The 15,655-nt window shown below is 61.2% G+C and overlaps 1 protein-coding gene across 3 annotated transcripts in view; it reads left to right on the forward strand.

Annotated features, from left to right (window-relative positions):
* LMF1 (lipase maturation factor 1) overlaps positions 1-15,655 on the forward strand; it is an 89,981-nt gene that overhangs the window by 53,921 nt on the left and 20,405 nt on the right. For all 3 annotated transcript variants that reach the window (XM_058711413.1, XM_058711412.1, XM_058711411.1), the window contains one exon: positions 11,962-12,027. In XM_058711413.1, coding sequence (XP_058567396.1) covers positions 11,962-12,027 — 66 coding nt within the window. The remainder of the gene's footprint in view (positions 1-11,961; positions 12,028-15,655) is intronic.

The following is a 15,655-nucleotide window of genomic DNA, read 5'->3' on the forward strand; positions in this document are numbered from 1 at the left end:
CACCCGATGCTGCGCTCACCTGGGGAGACCGCGCGTGTCTGCCGAGGCGGAGCGTGAGGTGGAGCGCGTGCCGGGCGCCCACTTATCCCGTCTACCTGGTGTCGTACTGAAGATTGTAGCTCGTGCAGAAAAGCAAGGAAAAGCAACAAAAGCCCTGAACGCGGGAAGGGAGGAAGTAAAGGCACCTGTCTTCGCGGTGGAGCGGTCACAAGGTCCTCAGGACCAGCGCGTGCAGTTAGCCAGGTGTGGGATTCACGCACAGGGCACACGGATCAGGCTAGCAGAAGCCGACAGGGAGTGAATTTGTGGGGTCGTCACTGTCGTGCCGTCCGAGCTCCTGTCTCCCCGCCCGCGGCGCCCCGGGGGTCCCACAGAACCACTACCCAGCCACCCACGGAGGAGCCGGGCCCAGTGGGGGTGTCGCCTGGAGCCCTGCGGGCAAGAGGCCACAGCAGGAGCCTGTGACCCCCACAAGGTCTGGTGACAAAGGAACCTCTACCTTCCCCAAATCAACCTTTTCACATGCGTGGGGATCATCCCCGGAGCAGCGGGCACAGCGTGTGAAAACCTGAGGTACGAGCTCTCCCCAGAGCCCCCCGGTGCCTACGACTCACCCACGGGGGGGCGTTCCTCACGGTCTGCCGCTACCCAGACGTGGACACCCAGGGTGACATCTGCCTGGACACCGTCAAGGACGTGTGGTCTGTGTGACATCAGGGCCACCCTGCTGTCCATCCAGACCCTGCTAGGAGACTCCAGCACCCATAGCCCTTTGAGCACACACGCTGTGTGTGAAGAGCCTGGAGAAACCTCACAGCCTTTAAGAAGCACCTGCACGAGGGGCGCCCGGGCGGCTCCGTCGGTCGGGCGGCCGACCCCGGCTCAGGTCCTGATCTCGCGGTCCGTGAGTTCGAGCCCCGCGTCGGGCTCCGTGCTGGCAGATCAGGGCCCGGAACCCGCTTCGGATTCTGTGTGTCCCTCTCTCTGCGTCCCTCCCCCACTCTGTCTCTGTCTCCCAAAAGCAAACAAACATTAAAAAGAAATTTTTTACAAGGCGTGTCTGCAAGAAACCTGCTCGAAGCTGGTCTCTCGCCAAGAACCCGGACTGTGTAGGCTCTCTCCTTGTGTTCTCTTTTTATCTTCTCCTTAGATCATCTGCCCTTTCCTTCGTTTTTGTCTAGGACTCTGTATCTTAAGCTGTGGTGTCATTTTTGTTTCGTTTGTTTTTTAAATGAAGTCTCTGGTTGAGCCTTTATGAATACATTAAATAAATACAGTGGTTTGTTTTTTACCCGCCTCCCCCCCCCAAAAAAAAGAAAAGAAAAAGAGAATGTAAAATATGTCATTAATAACCTCCAAAACCGTAAAATACTCGAAATTTTAACAGAAGTCTAACACTGTTCTCTGAAAGCTACCATCGTTGCTGAGAGAAATGAGAAAGGCTTAAAGAGACAGACACACTTGTGTGAGTCAGAAGCCTCAACACTGCTCAACTGTCCAGCTCTCCCCAGATCGATTGATAGATGCCACGCAACCCAAACGTAATTCTACAAGGACTTTCTTTCTAGAAGTTGATGAACTGATTGTTAGATTTGTTTGGAAACGCCAAGGACCTAGAATAGCCAGAAAATCTCGCATAAGAGGCACACCCCTTGTTCCAGGGGTCGCAGTTGGTGAGACGGGCAGTGGGGGCACAAGGACAGACAGCCGAACCCTTAGGAGGGTCAGCGAATCCGGAAATAGCCCCACACCAAAATCACCGTGACGCACGCTTTGGACAACTGACCGAGTCAGTGCCACCAAGAAAGACACGATGCTTCTCTGAGGTGCAGCGCTCAGGTGTCTGGTTACCCACAGAGGCCATGAGCCCCAGCCCGCCACTGCACGCGGGGAATTTGTTCGAAGCGGGTTCCAAACGTGAAAGTGGAAATCACAACACTTCTTGAAGGTAACGGGAGGTTTTTGAATCAGAATCTTCTCTTCCCGACAGACACGAGTGATAGACGGCACCCACAATTCCTCTGCCCCGCACGGGGAGCCCGTGTCCGGGCCTGTAAAGGACGCAAGAAACCCAGCGGTCACGACGATCGGTGTGAAAGGGGGAAGCTTTAGCAGATACCCCTGCAAACACTTGAAAACTGCCCAGCTTTCCCAGCCGTTAGGGAAATGCCTGCCAGTCCACGCGCAGTGGGATGGCGTGTGTGCCCACAGGACCTGCTGAACCCACAGAGGGCAGGACCACACTGCAGCCAGTGTCCTGGCTTGGGCCGCGCCAATCACCGCAGACCGAGTGGCTTGAGCGGTGCTTCCTTCCTCCAGGCATGAGGCCGGCGGTGTCCCAGCGCCTCCCATCCCCGGTGAGGACTCTTCCCGTGTCCTCATAGGGGTGCGGGGGGACAGCAGCCCCAGTGTCTCTGATGGGTGCACTCGTCCCGTCTGCTCAGGACCCTGCCCCCACGGCCCCACGGACACTTAATTACTTCCTCAGTCTAAACGCGGCTGCAGGGAGGGCCCGGGGAGGACACGGCACCGGCCCTTCACGGCAGGAGAGTGAACCAGAGAGGGACCGGCCTGTGGTGCTCTCCTGCGGTCGTGAGAAATGGTGCGCAGTTCACGGAAGCCGCGACGCAGTTACCTACGAAGTTAACCTACTCCACCCCGTCATCCTTCTGTCCTCAGGATGCCTGGGAATGCACTCCCCAAAACCCTCCCCCGGCACCAGGAGCTGGAGACCAACCACGGTCCATCAGCAAGAAGACGGGGACCAACCGAGCTAAGTCCCCGGAATGGAAGGCACTCGGCACAACAGGGGTGCGAGTCCTGACACACAGCAGACCCGGTGACCTCGCAGACGGCGCGTCTGGCTCCTCGTGCGGGGGCTTCCGGAACCGGTGGGGCCAGCGTGTGGCCAGGATCCGGGGTGGGGACTGACTGGGGGGGGGCATACTGGAACGTGGGGGGCCGGGGAAGGGTCCCCCGTGCTGGCAGGGGAGGCACCCAGGCGTGCCCGTGCACAAAGCTCCTTGGCCACACGCTTCGGGCCTGGATGTAAATCATTTTTTTAAACCCGACGAGGCAAGCCGCCGGGGGCCTCCAGGGAGGTGGCCGATCGGCCCCTGCGTCGCGCAGACAGCTACCTCTGTGGGCAGGGCTGGAGACCGGCACGCTGGCAGGTTTTCCTGGGGCTTCTCCGTCGCGCAGCAGAGAAGACCACGTGGCCGCGAGCCCTGGAAAGATGGTCAGCCTGGCCGGATATGCCGCCTGAGCTAGAGCCACGCGACGCAGCCCCCTGGCCAGGCTCCCCGCGCCAGCTGCGGGGACGCGGGCAGCCACGTAGCACGACCACCCCGTCGGACTCCCTCCCTTGGGGCAGAGGCGCGGGTGTACCCTCCCGCTGGAGTGGCACAGGCCCACCCGGTGCTTCTCTGGAAGAGTCAGGAGCCCTTCTCCCAGGTTTCAACTCAGTCTTCGGCTTTAAAGGCACAGATTCCAAACACATTAGTGGGGAGAGGCTTTCCATCTGCAGAAAATGGCAAACGGCGTGGGTGTCTGAGTCAGTGTTTAATAGGTTACCTTTCATCATGCTTTAAAAAAGTTTTCACTTTGTTCTCAAATCTCAACTTCTGTAAAGACAGACACAGGTAGGTGTGTCTGTGGCTGAGTCGGCGCTGGCCGGGTTCGTCCTGGAGACGCTGCCTGTCACCGAAGCCTGAGCCCTTTGCTCCTGGAGCTTCCGCTCCCCGAGTCGGACCACACCATGGCTTCTCCACAGGCCTTGGCGCCACAGCTGTCCCTGATCGGTCCTGGGCCGGCCGGACGGCCCGCGCCGGGCCGAAGGCCGAGGTCTCAGGTGCCCCGAGTTCTGGGAGCCGAGGCAGAATCCCTGCCGCCGGGGACTGTTCGCGCTGGACGGCACCAGGGGGAGGCGCGCGCTTGGCCTCGGCCTGGACGACCGGACAACCGAAAGCATCTCCTTCGCGTACCTCCCTCCCCCCGGCCTCCCTGGCGCGTGCGGGAGGCCTGGGTGCGCAGGCGGGCGGAGGCCCTTTGCGGCCCCTCCTCCGTGAGAACCTGGCGTGACGTGAGCGGTGTGGTCGCTGTCCCACAAGGAGGAGCGTGTGCACGCCGGGCCGCAGGGGTCAGGAGTGGGTCTGACGACCGTTAGATTTCACGGCCGGGATGCGGCTGCTTCTCTTGGGTCTCGCTTTGTCAGCGCGCCTTTAATTTTTCACATATCCTTTCCGTAGTTCCTCTGACACCATGTGCTAAATTATTTCATTACTGGTTCACCTTGTGGGAGTTTCATAAAAAACTTCCCAACTTCTTACCGACCAAATGCAGCCGAAACAAGCCACTTTCATCGGGAGCCGTGTCTCTGCGGTGGCCGGCGCGGGTCGTTGGCAGGTTCGCCGAGCGCAGGGTGCGGCAGGAGGGGAGGCCGGGCGCCGGAGCCCCCAGGCACCTCTCAGAGGCTGGCAAGGCACGAACTTTGCTGTTCCGTACATGCAGGTGACCCCCCCCCAGGGACCTGAAGGAGAGAGATGCCAGCGTGTTTCCCACAGGCCGTCCTCAGCAGGTGCCTGACGACCGAGCGCCGGTGCCTCTCACGCTGTGTGCTCCCGCTCGTGGCTGTCTCTCACAGCAGCTGCGGCACCCGAGGTGGGACCCTTCCGGTGCTCGTCGTGGGCAGACTGCCCTGCTATCCTGTTAACACAAGAGAAAAAGCCGTATGTTAGCCACCAGAGCGAGGCCTGTGGTCCTGCGTTTTTCAGGTCACTTTGGCAGACCCGGGGGCCACGGCCAGGCTGCGATCATCGGTACTGTGAGAAGACGCTTTGCTCAGACGCAGTACGAGTCACCTGGGATGAACTCGACAGCGTAGACAGAACAGAACGGACGCGTTCCTTCCCAAATGCAGCTTCCCAAAGCTGAGGGGGAACGGGAGACCTAAATGGCTCTGTGTCTATTAAATACACGGAATGCGTCACCAGAACCCGTTCCAGGGAGAAAAGCGCGGACCCAGATGGCTTCCCTGGTGGAATCTACCAGACGCTTCAGGAAGAAACGATGGCAGGGTCTCTTGGAAGGGGGGGGGGGGGGGGGGGGACACTTCCCAGGTTGTTTTACATGACTGAAACAATGAAACAAAGCCTGATGAGGATATCACAGAAAGGAACAAAAGAGACCAGTACCCCCAGGAGCAAAGACCCAGAAACCCTTAGCAAAGCACCCGTCAGTTTGATTCTGGCAATGACAACACCTAGGTTTCTCTCAGGAACGTGGGGTGGTTTAACATTGGAAAATCAACGGACACGGTTCCCTACAGTAACAGCGTAAAGCAGCAGCTGTGAGAAAAGCACGCGACACAGACTGACACTGGCTCGTGGCAGCAGGGGGACGTCCTCGGGGGACAGTGTCTGAGACCGGGTCACCGGTCCTTGCTCGAGAGGGATGGGAGCATTCACACCCAGCTAGTGTCTCTTCTCACCGCCGCTCTCAGCGTCACGTTGGAAGTCTTGGTGCAGGAAGACGGGAAAAAGAAAAGGCATAAAGACTGGAAGAAAAGAAAGGAAGGTATTGTTCACACCCCTAGATTCAACAGGCTGAAAACCCAGCGGAATCTAAAAACCAACTAGCAAAATGAACACATGAACTCAGGACACGGGAAGCAAGGTTCGTGTGAAGCCCAAGTCGTATTCCACGTACTAGGAAGAGACCGTTAGAAAAGCAAGTTGTGAAAATACCATCTACAGCTGCATCAAGCAAACCTCCAATACGCGGTCACAAACCCGATGGAAGATGCCTAAGACGCGTGTGTGACAGGTGCAGGGTGTCCGTGGCGGGTGACGTGCACTTGGACCCGTGCTCACAGGTCGGAAGACTGCTTCACCCGAATGTGTGTGCAGATTCAGGGCATTTCCTGTCAAAGTCCCACTGGGCTTTCTGGAGAGGTTAACATGCTGATTGTAAGTTTTATATGTAAATAAAGAGAATCTTGAAAAAGAAAAACAAAGCTGGGACACCTGCTTCCTGATTTTACAGCTTAATTTAAAACTGAAGCGTGGTATATTGATCTAAGCTAGAAAAGTGTACCCAGGGAAGAGGGTCCAGAAATGGACCACATCTCTCCTATTCGGCTGATATTCAGCCAGGGTATGGAGTCAAGTCAATGGAAAAAGGAAAGCCCCTCATTACAAAAGGTGCTGAAGTCACGGGAAATCTGCAGAGGAACGAAAATGAGCTTGGACGGGATTTCATTTGTACCAGACCCTACTTTGAGGTGGACCACGGACCTAAATTTAAGAGCGACGCTGGCAAGTTCCTAGAAGGGCACACGGAGGAGTACCTCTCGGAACGTGCCCGCACGGGTGCAGTTGACTGATTTCCAACCTGGTCACTCCCTGGGGCAACCACAGAATTTGTTTTGCAAACATAAAAGCCGGGAAAACAAAGCTTTCCGAAGATAACACAGTTATCTTAGGGAAGGCAAAGACTGCTCTGATGGCACAAAAAAACAGTAACCATTAAAAAAATTTTTTTGCGACATGTACTTGACTGATATGAAAAATCTCCATCAGCAAAACCACACGAAGAAAACGAATACGTAAGCTACAGACTAGGAAAAATATCTGCAGCGTGCACAGGCCCAAGCAACCACTAACCCACAGAATACGCAAACCACGCGAGAAACGCAGGCACACGGCTCAAACACACTGGGAGGAAGCAGATCTTCCTCCCGGCCGGGAGCCCGGAAAGCGGGGCCCGGAGCGCCCCCCGCACTGCCCGCTACTTCGGGTCAGGGATGCAGCCTCGTGGCACAGCCGTTAGCAGGTCCCACCCGGCGAGACGCGCACCTGCCCCCACGAGCCAGCCTTCCTCTCCTGCGCCGTGCTGGGACAGGGGACAACCGCGTCCACACGGAGGCCCGCACACCCCCGCACGCCGCAGGTCAGCCCTGTTCAGAACGGCCAGGCCCGGGAACAACCCAGGGTCCGTCAACAGGGGTCAGCGGCGGTGCGCTCCTATGAGGGGCCACGCTCCACCGTAAAAGGGAGCCCGCTCCAAAGGCGGCAACACGGATGAACCCCACAACGCGCGGAGCACAGCCTGGTAAGTCCGCGGGGTGAGATCCCGGGGAGGCCGAGCCGGCGCTGGCCGCCGTTCCGTCCAGGCGGGCGGGGCCCAGACCAGCTTGGAAACGGGTCACAGAGAACGTTCTCCGGGATGGACATCCGCTTCCTATTTGAGGTGGGGGTACCTCAATCGTCAGAACACGCTGAACTTGAGACTTCGGATGTGTTTCGTTCCATGTAAGTCGTAGCTTCCACCCTCTGACTTGAGGATATCGTGGAGTTTTACACGCGGCCCCGATTCACTCCGCACACCCGGGGACGACGAGCGAGTCCAGCGTAACCGCACAGCCACCCCCGGCCCTAGGGGACCCCCGCCGCAGAGAGCGAGGGCGGCCACCAGACTCGTCCACGGAAGCCACGTGTGGGGCGCGGGGTCGGGAGCAAGCAGGGGCCGCTCTCCATGTCCAGACCTGTGCGCGGCTGTGACACTCGCTGGCAGGGGGACAGTAGCTTCCCGTGAGCACGCGGAGCGCACGTGTCTGGATCTCCTCCGGAGCCGAGCGGCCTGCCGCCTCCGTGTCCCAACCGCACCTCGGCCTCTTCCTCCTCCCGAGGCTCCGTCACTTCTGTGGGAGGGAATGTTCTCGTTATCGGCTGAGAGGAAGCCACAACTGGGTAGCTCCCCCGTTTGCATTTGGATTGCTTCTCTCCTGCCCTCCCCCGCCAACCAGGCCCAGTGGCTGCCCTGAGGGAGCAAACCGGAATCATCCAGACCTCCGAGTGGAGGGGGGGGGGGGAGGTCGGAGCAGGGAGCTTCTGAGCTGGGGGAGGAGAGAGACTTTGAAGTCTGGCCCTCCTTGGAGTCAGAGGCCTCCAGTAAGACTGCGTCAAATGTAATTAAATGGGGTGCAGCGCGCCGCCCCATGACGGCCAAGCCCAAACCGATGTCGCCAGTTCCTCGACACCGTGTCCTGGGATCCCCGCTCGGAAAGGAGAGCAGTTATTCCCACCTGCTCCAGCGAATTAACACGGGCAGAGGAAGGGGTTTTCCCGTGAGGCTGCACTGTCCTTCCTAAGAGCGCCTAGGGGGCCAGACCTCAGACTCCAGCTCAAGAGGCAGCGTGGGGGTTTCTGGAAAGTGCTTTCTGCGGTATTCTGACCTCTGGTCCCAGCTTCAGCCCCAGCTCGTGGCCCTGTGCTTGGCCCCTCGGCCCCTCTCTGCCTCCATCTCCAGACACTCGCCTCCGAACAACCCAGGGCCTAACGGGCATCGAGTCCTACAGCTCACGGGGCCCACGGTGTTCCCTTGCGTTCTGTGCAGCCCATCACACAGCCTGCCACAGGAGGACCCCGCACGGAGGCCCGGCCGTTCTCCAAGACCTCTCGGGCCCAGGGGGCAGGGCGGAGGGAAAGCAGCGTTAGTCCCCCACCCCCGGGTTTCAGGCCAGCGCCAGCTCACTGGATTCAGCACGTGGTCTCTGTGCAACTGTCCCTTGGGCTTGGAGGGTGCTGGCGGGGCCCTGCGGGCGTGGAGACGGGGCAGTCCCGAGAGGCCCCGCCGTGTGCCTGAGCCCCCAGCACCACGTAGGGGGCACGTGACTGTGAACCCCAAACGCACCTGAGACACGGAGATCCCCCCACCTCGCCTGCTGAGGGGCACACGGGGTCCTCGGGCCCAGCTCCGCCCCCAGAGGAGAGGGGTGGCGGGAAGCCCGAGTGGCATCCCAGACCACCAGGCTGCTCTCGCGAGGAGCAGTGCCTCCTCCCGAACCCGCAACCTCGTTAGTATGGGTGGCCCCAGGGTCACCGAGGCCTCTCCCGAGGGGAGGAGCCGGCGTGGCCCCTGTGTGTGCAGGTGGAGGCGGTGGCCCATCGGTGACAGAGTGGGGTGCCGTGTGCGCGCAGAATGAGGCTGCTGCAGACGGCTCCCCGGGTGTGGGCGCCCCCTGGAGGAGGCGGCCCACTGCCCGGGTGCAGCTCAGGCCCGGGAGCCCCTTCTGGCCCTCGGGTAGGAGTGAAGGCCGCAGCAGGGAGAAGCCCATGTCCTTCCTGTGGGAAGGCCTTGCACCTGGCCCCTCCAGACGGGGGGCTCAGAAGCACGTTCTCAGGCCCGTGACCGTCCGGAGAGGCCCATCTGCATCCCGGGTGCCTCCCTTCGTGCCCCTGCCTCCTCCTGACTCGGGAGAGAGCGAGCCCGGAATGTTCTTGTGTCTTGCATTCTCCCTTCCCTGGAGAGCAGGGGTGGACGGCTGTGGGTCACTCGGCTCTCTTTGGATCTGGCCTGGCACTGGCTTGTCTGAGCCTTTTTTTTTTTTCCAGAATTAATTTGGGGCTGAAAAAGGCTGACAGAAGTCTTTGTTCCTTTGACGCTCACTCAGGAAGGAAAAAATCCGTGGAAAATCTGACATGTGCACTATAGGGAGAAGTCAGCGGATGAGGAGGAATATAATTATTCTCTGCTCCCGGAAGAATGTTTCAGATTTTTAAGTGTCTCATATCAACTTAGAATTTGAATGACATTTTAATTATTTTGTTTTTTTCTTCTTTGCCTGGTTTGAATCTCCAAAGAGACCCGCTCTTGGATTCCAAGGGGTGCGGGGAGCAGAGCTGCGCTCACGGGGCTGTCGCGTGACGGCGGCTGCTCTCCTGCCCCGCGAGCAGGCACGCGATCACCGGGAGCTCGTGGCCGTCCGCGTCACCGGGACAGGCTCACTCGGGTCTGGCTAGCAGGCACGCGGGACTTCTCAGAACTCGGTTTTCCTGTGGACACAAATGTGCCACAGAGCTCTGCCCAGGGGGTGTGTCTCTGGCATTTGTGTGACCTAAGCAAACCTAGTTTCCAGAAAGATGGGGACTCCGGTCTTCAAACAGCACACCCGGGTGCCCAGAGCTCGTCTCCACATGGGTGGAAGGTGCCGCCGAGAGGCCGGGTTGCCAGGGTGGCCGAAGGCCGGGTGTGTGCGCGACCCCGCCCCCCCAGCCCAGCACCCCATCAGAGACGGCAGTGGGTCGGGGCTCAGGACAGCAGAGCGCTAGCAGCCCTTGGGGATAGATGTGCAAGCCGACCATCTGTAAACCAAGCCCGCGTGCACGGCAGGAGCAATGCTAACTCGGTGTGTCAGGAAGCCTGAAGGGCCACACCGTGTCACTGGGACTCCCGTGTCGCCTCTCATCCCTGCTCCTTTGGGTGTCACCACGTCCTTGCCGCCCACCAGCCCGAACTCTCGGCTGCTCCCCATGCCGCACCCATCCTGCGGGCTCCATGGTCCAGACACATGCCAACCTGGATGGTCCTTCTGCCTGGACAGCCGCGGAGGCCCCTCGTCACCGATCTCGTGTCCCTCTCTGGCCTACTCCGTCCCCACCCGAACCTGACCCCAAGGCCAAGGGGACCCTGGGAGTTCCTGAACACAGCCTTTTCCGGTCTGCTCAGCTCCAGACCTGCCAGCCCGGGCTCCCTCACACCGCTGCCTGGCATTTGTGCCCCTCACTCCTGCGGCTTGTCCCGGCCTCTCCAGGGCCGCCCACCTTCCTGCTCCGGGGCCCGGGTTGTCTTCTCGGCACCCTCCACGTGCCTGCCCCGCCGCAGCCAGACAAGGCCTCTTCTGCGCCAGGCCTGACCTGTTGAGTTCTACGTGCTGACTACGCGGGTGGGAAGGCGGGCGGGCAGGTGGAAGGGAGGTAGGCGGGAGGGTGAGCTGGTAGGACTCGGCCCAGAACTGTTGCAGCTGTAAAAACCACGGTCACGAGGGAAAGCGGAGCGCAACCCACGCCCGCTTTCTGTCGGTGCGGCTTCTCACCTTCTAACCGAGCTGTTATGTAAGAGACGTCGCCGCAGAATCTCTGGGACCCAAGCGGGGTCTCCAGTGCCGGCAGCGGACAGCCCCCTCCTAGGAAGGGTCCGCAGGGAGCTGCGAGTTCCCAAGAGAAAGCGGGGCTGGAGGCATCTGACCGACAGACGAGCTGCTGTGGTCCCCGAGGCTGCAGACGGGCGGCGTGCTGTGGACCCCAGTGTCCTCGGGGCCACAGGCCGCTCAGGGCCCTCCCTGCACGGCCTCTCCCCTGCGTGCCCGGCAGCTGAGCCGCTCCCTGGGCACGCTTCGGACCTGTTGTTCGTGGGGGCGGTGGAGACGTCCCCTCCTGCCCAGCTTCCTCTGCGTCCACAGAAGCGTATGCGGATCCAGGGCCTGTGGCTTTTCTAACCCGTCCGTTTTTTTTTTTATTTTTAAAAATTTTTTTTTTTCAACATTTTTTATTTATTTTTGGGACAGAGAGAGACACAGCATGAACGGGGGAGGGGCAGAGAGAGAGGGAGACACAGAATCGGAAACAGGCTCCAGGCTCCGAGCCATCAGCCCAGAGCCCGACGCGGGGCTCAAACTCACGGACCGCGAGATCGTGACCTGGCTGAAGTCGGACGCTTAACCGACTGCGCCACCCAGGCGCCCCTAACCCGTCCGTTTTTAAAGCCTCCCAACCGCATTCCTGCAGTCATGCTCAGGCAACCTGTTTTCAGGGTGCCTGGCCAGCTCAGTTGGAGGAGCCTGGGACTTTTGATCCCTGGGTTGGAGTTCAAGCCCCATGTTGGGTGTAGAGATTACTTAAAAAATAAAAAATCTAAAAAAAGAAAAGGAGAGCTGAGTCTTGCAGGAAGCACAGAAGGAACTGCCTCTGTAGGAGGAAGCTGGTGTTTTCTACACGTAACACGGGACTTACTCACAGAAAAGCCCCAAGCGGGCCTTTCGTACAGCTTCGTTCATGTCTTCTCTGGTCCGTGTTTCAGGTGCGAGAGAAGTTCTGTCCCTCAGAGCTTCCTTTGGGCGGCCCCACCGTGGCGGGTTTGCGTGTCCTCTGGAGCGGCTCACGTCCTTCTGTCTTGTCTTGGCAGGGCCTCATCAAGATCCGGGGAGACCGGTGCTGGCGGGACCTCACTTGCATGGACTTCCACTATGAGGTGAGCCCCACGCGGGGGACCGGCCCGCCGCGCCACAGGGGCGGCCTCTTGGAGGCCTCGGCTCGGCTCACAGGGCTGCCCCCTCCTGCTTTTTTTCTCGGGAGGGGTGGGGGGGGTGACGGGTAGGTCACGAGGTGGCTTGCAGTGCCCCAGCACGTGGGGAGGGCTCCGTCCTGGAGGACGGGGCTCCCGGTGCCCGTGGCTGCGGGCCCAGCGGTCCCTTGGGCACCGGTCCCTCCACCGCTGTCCACGGTCCTGCCCGGGCACCCTCTCCAGGCGGGTGGGCTGGCCCCGCGCACCCCCAGGCTGGGAGGTGCTCCACTGGGCACCCTGCCCCCCAGCCGTGGCAGACGGACGTGGGGGCAGGCCCCAGTCCCGCCGTGCCCACGTTTCCAAGGCTCCCACACCCCGTTCCCCACCCCTCCCTAGAACCCCGCCTGGGTCCAAGCCCTTCTGGACGTTCGTGTCCCTTCTGACTGCTCACGTTTATGGGGGGCGGGGACCGCATTGCCCCGTGAATGAATTGGCCCGAGAGCATTCGGTGTGTGTGCACAGAGAAGCCCTCCCGGGTGCCACGTCCCTCTTGGTGACACTCCTGGCGCGCGCCTGTCGGGACGTTTCCTCCCGCGTTTCCCCTCCCGGCTTGCGGCTCCAGTACAGGAAAGGCATCGTGCTCTGCCCTTCTTACGAGGCGTTTGCTTGCAGCCCTCCGCGCCTTGGGGGTTTTCGGTCCTGACGTGTTGAGTGGATGCCGACTCTGAGTCCCAGGCACGTTCGGCTTCACGTCCTCTGTCAACCAGCCCGGGGCAGGGACGTCCCCACGTGTGCCGCATTTCACGGGGGTAGGAGACCGTCCTCGGGGCACACGCGCCACAGACTCCCCTCCCCTCCTGCCCACGGGTCCATCCCTGGGTCCTGCAGCCACCTTGCCACAAAGTTCCAGACAGTAAATGTTCCTGGCTCTGAGGAGGGAGGTGGCGTGGGGCCCCCTGGGCTGAGCCGGGACCCCTGGGGCCACCCAGCCAGTCCGGCCGCGTCCCCGCGACTGCCCGCTGTGTGCAGAGGAAGGGAGTCAGAGCAGGAGGAACAGGTGGCATGTGCCACCTGGTGTCGCATGCCTGCAGGTCTTGACCAGAGTGGAGGCGGGACCCGGGACTCCAGTCTCTATGTCATCAGGAGCCTCGGCCAGCAGGGAGGGGCCGGACGAGCCTGCACACGGGGTGGGCGAGGTGTCCCAGCCTCGTGCATCCTCAGAAGGGCTGGAGGCAGGTGCAGGGAAGCAGAGTTCCTGCATCTCTCCAACCCTGCAAGGGATCTGGGCAGACTGGTGGCGTGTGACCCACGTCTTGAGGAGGGGGCCAGCCAGCCATGATGTCGGTGTGAGGCCAAGGCCTCTGGGAGTCCGTCTTCTAGGACAGGCAAAGTCTTGGCTCAGCGATCATAGTGGAATCCAGGGTGTAAGGGAGCGGCTGCCCTGGGGCCCTGGTTGCAGTGCCACTGTCGCAGACCAGGAGCCTGTGCCCCCAGGTCAGGTCCCTTGCAGGGACAGAAGCACCCCGACTATCTAGGAGAAGCTTTTGCCTAGTGGATCATGTTCCCCCATGCTCTGGAAACTAGGTGGAGTGAGGGCACCCGACGCAGGTCAGGAGTGGGGGCTGGGACCCCTCGTGCTATTTCCCGCCCGCAGAGCCCCGTCAGGTTGTCTGTGTGCCTTGAGCAAGGATGGGGGCCACACGGCCTGTCCTCGGTGACCTGGACTCCCCAGTCAGTGGCAGGTGGCAGTGGGATGAGAGAGGGCAGCTCGTTCACTGCCACGGCACTGCTGGTGGGAGGCTCACAGGAGGGACCCTCAGGGGACAGCCAGGGAACTGGCAGGGGTGGGGGGACAGGCACGCAGGTGACAGGGAGGGAGGGGCTTCCGGCTAAGACAAGAACCTGGAGTGCCGTCAGCGTGGGGGCTGAGCCCCTGCCTCCCCAGACCGGGCAGTGAGCCGGAGGCCAGCGGCGGGGGGGGGGGGGGGGGGGGGGCTCAGCAGACCTCCTGCCAGCCCCAAGCGCCGACAGGAGAGGCCCGCACCCGACACCGCAGCCTCGGCCCGCGGTGTCCCGTCTACGTCCTCCCGTGACCTGGGCGCAGCTCCTGGTGGACTCAGGGCCCAGGAGGGCCCAGGCAGGGCCCCTGCGTGTGTGTCATCAGCCTCGGTAGGGGAAAGAGCGGGTGACCTCCGTGGACGCTCCCAGGATGAGCCACGGTCCCTGCGGGTCTCACGGTGGCCCTGAGCAGCCACAGCAAAGCCAGCCGTCCCTCAGAAGGTGCCGGGAGCCCTGGCCCCCACGCTCACGGGCTCTTACATGGTGAAACCGTCCACGAGAAAGGCCCCGGGATGGCCTCCCTGCCAGGTGCTCAGCGAGGGAGGAAAGGAAAATGCTGTCTATCTGCCGACACCTCTGTTCCCTGTCAGGGTGGCCGCGAGGTACGGTGGCACCCCACGCGGAGCAGCACGACTTCAGGTAGTGGCCGACTTGCATTCCCGCGTGACCTCTCTGCCCAGAACAAACGAGTCGGGATCTGAACTTGTAACCTTTACGATGCTTTAGTTCCCGGACGTACCCTGGACGTGCGCACGCCTGAGCGGGCCCCTGCCCGCAGCTGCGGGGACGGGCGTGCGGTGTGGTCTCTGAGCAGCCACACGGGCTCCCGCCTCGCTGGCCACCCGCCGGGATCCACCTACAGCGCTTCTGGGGTCGGGTCTGTGCCCCACCTCAGGCCATGGGAGGCAGTTGGTAGATGCCGGCACCGGTTTCGTTCTGAAGTCCTTCACGCAGAGGTGACCTTCCGTCTGGGACACAAATCACGGTCAGCTCCCGCAACTGTGAGGTCCTGCGGTCCCTGGCGCGTCCGAGGGGCCTGTCACGTCCACTGTGCTCCTAGGCGCGACTTCCACGCCTGGGCGGAACGGCTGGCTTGAGGGCATCTGCGGGGTCCGCCTCAGAGCCTCGATGCCTGAGCAGACCCTTCAGGAGGCGGGTCCGTGCCACGCGGGAGCCCCCCCGGCCTCTACCCCTCCGAGTGCGCGTGAGGCCGTCCACACGAGCACTGCCTCGTCGGTGTTCGCTCCCGGGGCCCCGGGCACCAGCCCAGCCCAGCGGGGACTGCCTTCCCGCTGCTCCCTGAGCCTAAACCAGCTTTTGTTTGTTTGTTTGTTTGTTTGTTTATTTTTGAGCGAAGGAGAGAGACAGGGTGTGAGTGGGGGAGGGGCAGAGAGAGAGGGAGACACAAAATCCCCAGCAGGCTCCAGGCTCCTAGCTGTCAGCACAGAGCCCGACGCGGGGCTCAAACTCACAGACCGTGAGATCATGACAAGCCAAAGTCGGACACTTAACCGACTGAGCCACCCAGGAGATTTTTTTTTTTTTAATTTTTTTTAATGTTTATTTACGGTCATTCTTGGCACTCTGCCTCCCGGGTCCAGGCCAGGCGCTCCTTCCCAGGTGCCAGTGATCTCGGCCATGCCAGGATGCTCTCTGGGGTGACTGAGGCAGGCTGGGCCCCAGGGACGGACAGCAGTGCCGGTGGGAGCCTCCGGCCCCTCCCAGGCAGCCAGGCGTCCTCCCGGGGCTGGGCGGT

Source organism: Neofelis nebulosa, chromosome 18 (genome assembly GCF_028018385.1).
Source record: "Neofelis nebulosa isolate mNeoNeb1 chromosome 18, mNeoNeb1.pri, whole genome shotgun sequence".
Classification (NCBI taxonomy): Eukaryota; Metazoa; Chordata; class Mammalia; order Carnivora; family Felidae; genus Neofelis; species Neofelis nebulosa.